At 32.1% G+C, this 12,655-nt stretch overlaps 1 protein-coding gene across 1 annotated transcript in view; it reads right to left on the reverse strand.

Annotated features, from left to right (window-relative positions):
- MS3_00010148 (uncharacterized protein) overlaps positions 1–12,655 on the reverse strand; it is a gene marked incomplete at both ends in the record, with an annotated part of 46,779 nt that overhangs the window by 29,787 nt on the left and 4,337 nt on the right. The window contains 7 exons of the mRNA XM_051218502.1: positions 1,101–1,325; positions 3,518–3,653; positions 5,898–5,959; positions 8,116–8,172; positions 9,182–9,280; positions 10,323–10,439; positions 12,124–12,199. Of these exons, the coding sequence (XP_051074274.1) occupies positions 1,101–1,325; positions 3,518–3,653; positions 5,898–5,959; positions 8,116–8,172; positions 9,182–9,280; positions 10,323–10,439; positions 12,124–12,199 (772 nt within the window). The remainder of the gene's footprint in view (positions 1–1,100; positions 1,326–3,517; positions 3,654–5,897; positions 5,960–8,115; positions 8,173–9,181; positions 9,281–10,322; positions 10,440–12,123; positions 12,200–12,655) is intronic.

The raw sequence follows: 12,655 nt of genomic DNA on the forward strand, positions 1-12,655 counted from the left end.
CATGCATGAATTCAAATGAATTGAAATCTCGTTCTACCAGAAGATATGAATGAAGTGGATGGTTAGTATCTGATATGATAACACCTACCAGACGTTTGCATGATCTTAGATATCTATCCACAACCAAATTAGAAAAGTGAATTGTAGATTGACATCAGATGATTTTCTAACATTTAGTTTTAATGAACTAGACAGAATGTACAATATTATTGAAAGTTAAAATGGTAATATATTACTAGGACAATTTTCTAAATGAAAAATAGCTACCCATTTTAGATAGTTATTAGAATTTTTGAATACAGCAAAAGTTAAAAACAAAATAAAAATCATACGGTAACAAATTATAAATATATTTAGTAGACTTTATATCAGTCAGTCAGTCAGCTACAACGTAGGACCAGGCACATGTATGCATCGGTCCAAGTTGCCATACCTCATTAGCAGAACAAGATGAACACCGGTTTCATAGAAGTAATTAATTCAGAGGTGGTAATATATAATAGAAAGATTGCACATAAGGATATAGTACAGGAAGAAAGAATTAGTTCGTAGGAAGAAAGATATTAAGTGATTTTAATCTCTTAGTTTAAGGGAAAACAGAGAGTGTATACACCGACGCCATTGTGATCGATTCTGAGTCATGCCACCCACAATCTCCAACCATTGGTTACGATAGTCACGCGGACCCCAACCAAGTAGTCTGCATCTACCAACATGGTTCAGACTAGAGGTTAGTGACTTCAAGCACTGGTGCCACGTTTTGGTTTGACCTCCCCTAACTTTCTTTCAACCATCTCCAACAGCGGTTAGCCTTACACGTCGTGGTAATCGGTGTTCAGGCGTACGTAACACGTGACCCAACCATCTCAGTCGATGAAGATTCATAACCTCATCAACTGATTTACCATCATTACCTAATACCCTGCATCTAACCTCACTGTTACTAATAGACTTTGTATATCACATATGAATATCTTTTTACCTTAAATAGTAAACTGATTAAGCTGTCTCTACTGGTTAAGAAATGAAACGATACAGAGGTTTACAAACGGATTATCGATTAAAATGAGCATAGTTATATGTTACAAAAATAAACATACCAAAGTTTCTGGCAACTGTCTGATAACAACAGGAAGTAATTCATTACGTATCCACTTTTGAATAGCCTCTTCAGACTCCAAAAGTTCTAATTCGTTTGATCGACACGGTGAACCCACGTTATCATCACAAGAGTATTCAGATACAATACAGGTTAAAGGTCGTTTAGATAGCAAGTTAAACAAAAGCTCTAGGGTTTCCCATGTTAAAAACTGTGATAATTCACCCTATAAATGAAAAATTGTTTTGTTGATAAAAAAATATCCGTAACTGCTCAGTTTACTAACATATTCAAAAACCTTTATTGTGTAATGATAATAAAGTGCTGAATATTTGATTGCATTTTTACAAGTCAATCATTTCAAACCATTTGATGTTGTGCATACACTTAGAGTTTTTGTTACACACCACCCTTCTATTTATCACTCTGACCCAGGAGGTGGACGAACCCGAAGCCATTGCCAAAAAGGCTTTGGCTCGTTTCACGAGTACAAAAAATCACTGTTGTCGCTATTGCGTTTCCTCAATGACCTCAGTTTCCAACGTGTAGTTGCGCAACATTTTGTGCTTACAATTATAAGTTCATTTTCTTCATTGTCTTTTTTTGAGCTGCATACATTTTATTCTTATAATCAATCCTTCACGTAATTGTTAGGACGCAACTTTAAATACAACTGTTTACGAACGTGTCTCCGTATGTCTTTAAAATTTTCCCACCTAGAATTTCCATGCTATTTAGCACATAGACAATCGACAATTTGGAATTTTCTGGTAAATATTTCACATCTATTGTAATTTAATTGTTCTTTTTGCTTTGGTCAAACAAAATTTATTTTTGATCCTCGAGCGCCAGTTATCTTTGATGTCTAAGGTTTAAATAGTACGGGAGTATAGTTCTATGATTTAGGCTAGGAAATCAATTAAGAATATCCATATTCACACCCTGTCCCATCTACGTCAGATTAGGAAGGAACTATGTCTGTTACAACAGGTTTAACTTGAAGTTAAAAATTAACGAAAAGTGGTCGTATTGTACTAAGTGGCTTGTGTAATGTATAAAAGGCATACATTATGAGTAAAGAAGGTTTGTGGAGATCATTGGACTTTTTAGCTTGCATCAAAGACTGACTGTAGCTAGACAACCATTGAAATCCAGGAAGCACTGAACAACCGTCTCATCCTAGTATGGCAAATAATATGATAATCTAACTTTAGAGGAATGTGTTGGACATTTAGAAAAGCATTTACTCAACAAAAAAACCCAAGTAGATAAACTATAAGAAGATTTTTACAAACTTCAAAAATTATCTGGTTGTAATAATTTGTAACGGAAAGAAACAACCTTTATTAATTGGCTTCTTTCGATAATTCTTAAACAATTTCGGAGATTGTCTAAATTAACACGTTACAACGCTTTAATAGTAATTATCAGTTATATATCGATTAAAATAATTATATGCTATGAACATAGTCATTGTTGTTGAATACAGTTTACAATGCATTAATGAATACAACGAAGATATATTAAATATAAAATAGCGAACTTCCTCCTAAAAAACTTATTGGATGCAAGAATATACTGAAAACCAATGAATAAAGTTTACTTTGAATTAATTTGTGAATTCTAAGATCGATTTCTTCGTCAAGTATTTTATGCAAACTCCTAATCCCTAAAATCTAACATTAGATGACTGTTACAACTAGCTATCTGCATAATTTAAATATTAAGGTTAATAATGAGAAGACATCTCGTTTCTTTTTAGTGTAATAAGTGAAACCATTTTTCCGTATTCTTTATACTTATATGGCGAATACTATTGAACAATCTGATAACCTATTAGTCGGTTGCAACTTAGTAAATATGTGCAGCGGTCCAAGTCGCCAAAATACATCAGCACAGTAATATGCCAACGTAGTATAGATAGTGCTTGTGCTAGTCGATATAACATAGCAACTGGTCGGAGCATTTTCACTAAAATAAAAAAGCTGTGTATGTTCGGTAGAAATTCGGAAGTAGAAACAAATGAAAGTATTTGAAGAATAAGTTGTTATCGCTTCGCTTTAGGTTAATACAGTTTACGAATTTGTGTATATTACACTACTAAATAGCAATAAGTAGCTCGAGTTGTATTTTCAAATTTTATAACTTGGAAGTTTTTTGTATATGTTGGATAAATACACCACCTACTGCCGATAAACTCGTACACTGAACCAATTAGACATCGGCTAAATGATAAGTGTACGTGAGTGGTGAAGAAATGGAGCTATTTTAGGGATGTTTACTATGACTGCTGGGTTAAGATATTTATACATATGCTCTGTTCACTAAGTACGGCGCGATATAGACTAATAAATTCTAGTTCACATTACTCAGATATTTTTTTAACATGAAACAGATACAACAAAAGAACGAACTGACTTTATAGAGGATCCAAAATAAAAATGCTTGACTTGGATCAGATGCTTTATCTTCAGCAGATGGTGAATTAGAAAGAAAGAGACGAGCAAATATAGTATAAACATTCGCATCGCGAAATTCAATCCAATTTTCTGGGCTAAAACAAAAAAGCAGGAGATTTATGCTGAAGGCAAGTCAAGAAAGTCAAATGAGTATAGTGAGTTTGAATACATCAAATAAAACACGATTTTTACATAAAATTCTCCACGGGAGTAAGTTTTCTGCATTGGGTACCAGTAGAAACTAATAAAACTTATGGTTAAAAGAAATTTTTGGGAGAAAATTTAGCTGCACATTTTCCAACACTCCGAATAACAAATACCTTGAGAATTCTTTTCAGAAGAGTTGACTGATTGAATACTATACTTACCTCGCTAATTCAAGAATATATTGCTGACAGATTAAGCAGCCTATTTGACAGAAAATAGTACAATTTATTCAGAAGTACATGGAAATACCGAATGAGTGCAACATTTTGACAATAACACAAAGCGCTTAATATTCTGAGAATACTCGATCTCTTTAGGCATCTTAGAAAACAAAACTGACTCGCGATCTTGATAATCAGCGTAATACACTGTAATGAATAGTATATATTGATTATGCTGTTAGTGGCACGCCTCATATTAAGAATCTGAGACTACCGATGAATGTTGTACTCTAGGAACGAAAAATGCAGATACAACGGTATCCCAAGTTTCAACTGTTTATATACACCTAATTGATTATTGACTTTTGATCCTGTAACCAGTTCACAATTCTCGTTAGAACTCGCCTGACGTGAATATTAAAAAAAACTTATCATTCAGACTCTCCAACTAAGTCTTCATTCGCTTGGTATCTATTAACCATTCCTTCGTTTAAAAACTGCAATGTAACACGCGATCACTAAAGTGTGAGGAAAAACAAGGAATTCTTCTTGATAAATTGAATTACAAAATCAGTTTAAAGACGATTGGTGGATACGATACGAAGCGGCGAGAATGTGAAGAAACATTAAGAGCATTCTACCGATAGTATTTATTTAAAACTAATTAGGCCAATGATTTTCAAAACTATACAGATAAAACTAGTGTCTTAGCAGCTTTCCACATGAAATCCTTTCTTTCGATAAGCACTCAACAAATCAATAACGAGAATCTTAGTGAGATAACACTTGGTCACACACTCATCTTAAAATTTAAATGACATGAGAACTAATTTCTTTCTCAAAGGTAAAATCAATAACCTGTTACTCTTTCAGACGGTACCATTGGTCAGTTATATCTTAGATCTGCGCACCTACGAAATCGGAGGAATTATCAAAGACTATCAGCCTATGTCAAACTTCACTTGGCAGCTGAAATTTACAATATCTGGAAACTTAGAGAACATGTGGCATTTACCAGCCTGAAGATAGTTTCGCAACTGATCTGATTGATACACAATGGATTAAATTGTTTCATAATAATCCTATTGGTCACTACCTTGTTAGCAATATTACAGCAGGTGTGAAAATAAGGATCAGCTTTTTATTTAAGTACATTTGATAGTCAATCAAACAAAATAAAGGGATTGTATAATTTTAGATAAACGTGCTAATATGAGCCAATAAGTAATAAACTTATATGACCGGGAGAAAAATTACACCTAATATTTAGGGATTAATTCTATTAGAGTGACTGACTTATATTTGTTATTATCTTTTAAGTTGTTTGTTTGTTAAGTGACTCCTAAAAACATTCATCCTTGTACTGAATATTCTGTTTATAAGTGTCGTATTTTATCAGAAGAAAAACCTATTCTAACTGACATTTCTTTCGTCTTCTGAAATCAGTACGACTACAGGCATACACCAGTAATTCAGTTTTGTGGGCAGTGATCACTCAAAAAGTTTGTATCAACCAATAAGTGTATTTTATCCATTAATTTGACAATCCTTAAATGTCTTTGCATTGCAAATTACACAACTATAATTCAAAACACGAAAATTCATTGACCGAGACTGAGGTGAAAAATTTCCGAATTTGAACTATTTGATATTTTTCTAATAATGGAAGTAAAATACACCAACCTCAGTTTAGTTATGTAGGATTAGAAGATTAAATTTAGACGTACAATCAAATATCTGAAAGAAATTAAGTGAGAACAAGAACATATAAACTCTGAAATTTGTTTGGGAGTAGCGTTAGTATCCAACATCACACAGCTTTCCTAATTTAACCATTACATTAACTATCTATATAAAAGTTAATCATGAACACTTCTAAAAAAATTGGAAAGAATATTAAATACTCAAAACGATTGATCAGTTTTACAATGAACAACTTAGCTCATTTGGTAATTTTTTTCAAAAACTTACGTATAACTATCAGAGCCATAAATCATTAAAAATGCCTTTAGACGTTTCAGTAAAATAAGTACCTAAAGCATGTTCAAATAGACATATAAAGTATATCTTATCAAATAAAATGAAACAAAAGTAAATTCGAGTTAAATGCAAGTTTAGAATGAGAACCAATGTAGGTAACAGTCATTGAATCATGAAGATCCATAACTAAATACCGTTACAGTTGGTTCAACATGAACGGTGGTTAATCAGTCAAAAACTATGTAGGATATGCATCACACCGAGAAAAACGAACCTGTGCTTGATTGATTAGCTTAAATTATTTTATAATTTAATCACAGGCATTGAGATAACTTAAATGTGCCAGACTTTTGCTTAGACTTTAAGATATCATCAAAATGATGGGGTTTGATGAATCATGAAATAAAGAGATTTACTAATAGGAAGTACAGATAATCAATACCTAAAGATAATTATCAACAAAGTTTATTATATACACTGTCTGTATAAAAGGGAGACATACAGTTTTGACACAAATTTGCACGTATTTTTTAAATGTTACCAACGAAGGAAAAGGGTTAAAGGAATTTCAGCACAAAAATCAACAATCATGAGGCCACTAAATTTAAAAGGTCTATAGTATTACACTTACAACTATTGACTATGCTTTACCTTATTACTTAGTTGGGAATGTATTTTGTCTCTCAGGTGTTAAATATCGAGTCATTTTCTGAAAGTGTGAATATTGTGGTGGTTATTAACTGGTTCAGCAAGACTATTCAAAAACGATGTAAAGCCTTGTAAATACTATGTAACTGATATTCCCAGGATGCAAGACAACAAGGTGTACACTTTCTTATTAGATACACAATTAACAGTAGAACAATTGTGTTATGTCCCGACAAGAATAATGAATGGTAACTTTTTGGATCCATTTATGGACCAATACTAAGCGTACATTTCTATCGTATAATTATTAAGTAACTAAACTATGCATATTCATATTCCCCTTATTACAAGCTTTATTTTGACCCATAAACTATTATTATACGTTTTCCCATTTTTGAGTTATACCCCGTATATTAATTACTACCTCCCTCATTCACAGCCACATCTGGCTAATTCTTGTACAAATGTTGTTTCATATTTTACTGGTACGTTGTGGCCTGTTTGATTGATATATAAACTCAGTATGTTTGAAATATGATGATTCATATCGCAGAGACTGAGACTTATGTTCTGGACTTAACTGGCTGGGCTAAGCGGAAAGCAGGACCAATCAGGTTTCTAGACTGCTCGCACGTGTTTTACGCGTCATTGGTCCGATCGATAAGTCACTGCTTTCTAATCGGCGGTCACAAGTTATAACAAAGTGATCTTCAGGAATTTCTCGCTTTTTAAAACAGTACAAAACAATGTTTTTGTATAAGCTAGAAAAGCTCTGAAAGGCAATAGAAAACCCCTCATTTAACAAATGTTGAGGACTCACCAAAGTAATACATATTTTGTCAGTAGTAGTATGAACTGTTCCAGGGTTCCGAAGAATGTTAGATCCAAGCATAGGAAATCTTTAGTAAGTTACAAGATTATTTACCAAACCAACCCACATATACACTGTCTAAGTCATTAAGAGTAACTGTAAATACATATTAGGTACATTTTTCAAATACAAATTCTGGAATTATAGTTTTCTTTTTCTTCTATATAGTTAAACTCTTCAAAGTGTTCATTGATGTTCAAATCGTATCGCAGACTAAAAATGGCTAATACGCATAACTCAACGCTTATTGACTACCTTAACTAAGAGTTCAGTAGATCATGAAAACACAATTTCAACAAATAAGAATTTTTAGCCATTTCTTACTGTTTTGTCATTAAGGTGAAAATCAGTTATTAATTAGGACTCCTTAAACTACTGAGCTTATTAGATATATGGACTGAAGGATAACAGTGGTGATAACTACTGATGTTTGATGAGGAAGTAAGGAAAAACAGTATTTATTTATACTATTTTCTAATGATCGTACCATCACTTCAACATGAAACGGATTACATGATTTTTAAAAACGGATTATTTTTATAAATTTAACTATTTTTATGAATTAATTACAAATCAGAGGAATTCTAAAAACGAAAAACGACCAACGGACAAACTAACGTCCCAAGAAGAGACAAAAGGGGTGTTAAATAACCGAAAAAATTGTGTCAAGAAATTAACATCAAAACATACTTTTGTTCCCATGTCCTCATGAGCAGTAGAAATATCTTCGGGATTATTCGTAATCAGCTGAATTAACCGTATGAGAAAGGAAAACATTTAGTAAGTACCAGGACCCACGCTAAACTGATAATGACAAAACATTACTTAAATAATGTTTCTACTTACCAATGAGTAGTAGCATAATATTTTTTCAAAACATTTTAACTAGAAGATTATCTTTTTCAACGAAAATACAAAATCGTAAATAAAAACAGTTATTGTTATGTTGACAGAGCTAAGGGAAATCAAACCTATTTTAGGGAAAATCATTTCGATTAAGTTCAGTTGAAAAATATGTGGTCATTAAGTTCAATACTATCTGGCTAAAACAGTATCACAGAAGAAACATTAATATTGCACATTAAGAAACAATTAATAAATGAATTTTTAAAAACAGAGAATTCTTTCGAAGTACCATATAAAATTTCTAAGAAATATGAAACCTGAAATTTTGTTATTAACTGATTTGAACTATGTCAAGAGCGCTGGATTTACATATGTGACGTGTCAGATAAGGTCGACTGGTTGGTGATTCGGGAAAACCAACCACTCGGTAATTCGTAATATTAACGACTACTTTTACATTGTAACTCTAACTCGGGGTTTCACTTTATGTGAATTCTTCGTAATTGTGTTATTAAAATTACTGTCCAGCCTATTATCTGGTACTTAATCGTTGGTTGGCATTGTGAATATGTGTATCATCTGATCTAGTATCGTGATATAGTGTTCCCAGCCGCTTTAACCAATCTAGTGAATAGTGTTTTTATCTTATTACCTATCGGTATTATTACCTCGTGACACTATTGTGGTATCGTCATTTTATTCATCTGTTACATCAACATGCAAGTGAATTAGTGCAGTATTTCCTTTGATATTTTCCATTCGATTTTTATTGACAGTCAACACCGGGGTTTCGCAGGTACTATAGAATGGATAATTTTACAGAAATAAAAAGCAAAGGATAGAACAATATCGATCAATTCGATATTAGATTTAATTTAAATGAACGAGCAGAAATTGTAATGAAACTGACCTTATCTTTGATAATTAAAAGTAATTTCAACTGGTCATCTGAATTTATCATAGTGATTTGCAAAACCGACGCAACGACCTCTAAATTTTTCCATAACTCCTAATTGAAAAACAAATTCGAAGAACATTGTGGGAAAAAGCCAACTCATAACACTAAAAGTCAAAACATACAAATGTTAGATTTCTTTGAAATGTATACTTTTCGTTTGGATGTATTTACAGAAGGCAACACCTATTAACCAATTACTTCCGTAGATTAATTTCCTAATTCTTAAGCTTTCATTGGTTCGATTTCTTAGTTAACTAATAATGTTTATCGGTAACAGAAAATACTGAGCACATATAAACCATGACTAGAGAAGACTTTGTTTTCACACAAAATTCCGTCATTTTGGTCAATATGGATAACAGAATGAGTTATGTAAACATAGACGAACTTACAATAGTTAAAGCTCAGAATGAGTATATTAAGTAAGGTTATTAGATGATTAACGAAGCATATTTCGAAATAAATCGGAGTAATCAAACATTGAGGATTGTAAAATAAACACCAAAACAATTATAACTTATAGTCAGTGAATAAAGTTGAATAAAACGTCTGAATATGTAAAATGTTTGCTTGTAAGCAAAATCAATCAGGCCAATATGTCATGAATTATAAGTAACCATTGCAAGAAAATGAGGTTATTCTTCACTATTAGAAGAACCTAATTTGAATATGCAGTGGTTTTAGTGACGCCAAAGTAATTGATTGTATACCGGTGACAAATTAAGGAGTGAATTCAAAAAAGATTAGATAACGGCAATCTACAACAAAGTTGCTCATATTAACTCTTAAGATAACTGCGTTATTCCAGTAGCTTTCAAATTAATCTAGACAAATGAATGTCTGCTAATTGGAAGTTACGGAAATGAAAAAATGTGACTGATCAGTTAGTTATATTATTATTTTACTAATCTAGAGTCACTAGTTACATATCACATTAAATGATCATCTACAGCTACAACCCCCCCCACGATTTTCAAAATTAAAAAAATTCTGAACTTGTTTTCGATCACAGGCTTTTTTAAGAAGGTTGAACGAGAATTATATTTGATAACAAACGAACTTCAGAGTAAACATGAAATGACCAACTACTTACCTCAGTTTGTTGCAAACATATAAGAAGTCTGGGATAAAGGAGACTGTTATCTTGGTCTTGCTTATGAATGGCGTTCACTAGAAATTCCACTTCGGTTGTTAATACTAATTGAAAATCCTTCATATGACAAAACAGAAAATTAACGAGTTTTAAGACACGAGGAAATCGCATAAACTGTTAATGATAAACGGTATGTTTGAAATTGTACTAAGCGTGAGTTATAGACTGAAATCGAAAATTGTATTTATGGAGAGTTGACTTCTGAGCACGATAAAAGTGTAATACCATTCACTACTCGAGTTATAAATGTTTAGCGTCACATCATAAACGAGTATTATTGTTTTAACACCGTATAATAACCGAAATTTTATTAAGAGAATTATTACCTGAATGGTTAACAAAGTTTAGAAACACTGATGAACAACTGAAATTATTATTACGGAGTTAAGGTTACCGCATATTAACAAAATAATTTAGTGATGTATCTTCAACAACCTTCGTACAACAGGATGCATAGAGCCGAGTAAGTAGTACTCTACATGAATACTGACTTGCTTTTTAAAACAGAAATTCATTTCTTTATGATGACGAAGCGAATTATGGGATACATATTTCCTATTCGAATAGTCGGCTTTTTAAAAATTACCAAGCAAACAATTTACCGTATATTTACGCTTGTATAGGTTTACGTGTTATAGTATAGCATAAGTTATCATCTTTAAACAATGAAATGAAGCTGAAGAATAACCACATCCGATTTTAGATAAATTGAATACATAAATCGAAGTATCTAACGGAAACTCAACAACCATCATTCTATTAAAGTACATACGTATAATTTTACGCCGAATCGTAATGAATAATTAAGTTATACCTTCCTATTATCGGGATTATTACTTTGCAAATGAAGGAACTTTAAATGACATAAAAATGAACAGATTTGAAAACAAGAAAATAAAAGTTTGTTCTACATTTCCTGGTCATCAAATACTTGATTATGATCGATGTTGCATGGACTACATATATTTCATTCTTCACATCAGTCAATCAATTACAACGTAAAAGCTGGTACGTATATACATCGGTTTAGGTTTTCGTACCCCATTAACACAGAGAGATGAAATTGCCAGGCCAAATCCCACAATAATAGAGATAGTAACAGTACCAGTGGTGGTTGAAAAGATTAGAAATTGAAAATACGATTCAAGAAAAAATAAATGAGTGAAATAAAAGCACAAAAAAGTCGTGAACAATTAAGCAGCTTAGAATTCGGGGGAACAGAGAGAATGGATGCACCTGAGCCATTACAAATGATTTTTTTACATGGAAACGATTCAGTTGTATTACTTGATATACATACTAAAGATATTTTCATAAGTACAAAGGGCGACAACAAGAATCTGGTAATTCGACTGAACTGGGTTGTAAGACTGAAGGAAAATGATACAAGCAGTCATACTGTTGTTTGTCGGTTATCATAGTGAAATTCTTGATTGCTGCAATATCAAATCATGATACAACCAATCTATGTTGAAATACAAATATTCCTGCAAAATACAGTAAACAAGCACCACTCAGTTGACTTTCAGGTCTATGGATTTTTAAAAACATTAGCAAGAAAAAATGTTTTATACTCTTCGACATAAGTGTTAAACATAAATATATCGGAAGAAATAAACAAACTATTAGAGTTTGAGTAAACAAAACATCACTTAACACAAGATCAGATTTAATTTACGTTTATGTATATAACAATCATAAACTTTGTTTTGTGATTCAAAACTAACGAAAAGTAACTTACTTCAGAGCCAAGATTGAACGTTTTCACAAGTAACCTTGCTTCTTCAAATTTTTTAGATTTTAAGAGATGCAATAACCTTTAATACAGAATGAGAAACAAAGTGTTTATACGTCAATAAAAATTGTGATTACATAATATTTCTAAATGGTGCATGAGTCAGCAAAAGGTTTACTGGAGTGATTGCATGCATATAAGTAAAAAACTAACTGGGAACCTTTTAATAATTAATTTAACTCTGTAGCATGACTTCGTGCGAACCACTAGACGCTTGTATTGCCAGAATAACTAGTTCTGAATAGGAATTACTAATTATAATTAAAACTGAAACCAAGTAAATCAATAAACCACGAAAAAAGTGTGTTTAACAAAACCAGATTGTGAAATGGTACGAAATACGCTGTATAGTCACATCCTACGAACAGTGAAAATATCATGAGTTTATTTTATAGGAAACAACAGTTAATTTATGTTCGTGCCATTATACATGACGAAATTTCCAACGTTAACATACTATAATAGGCTTCTATATTTA

The sequence above is a fragment of the Schistosoma haematobium genome, chromosome 1, assembly GCF_000699445.3.
Source record: "Schistosoma haematobium chromosome 1, whole genome shotgun sequence".
Taxonomy (NCBI): domain Eukaryota; kingdom Metazoa; phylum Platyhelminthes; class Trematoda; order Strigeidida; family Schistosomatidae; genus Schistosoma; species Schistosoma haematobium.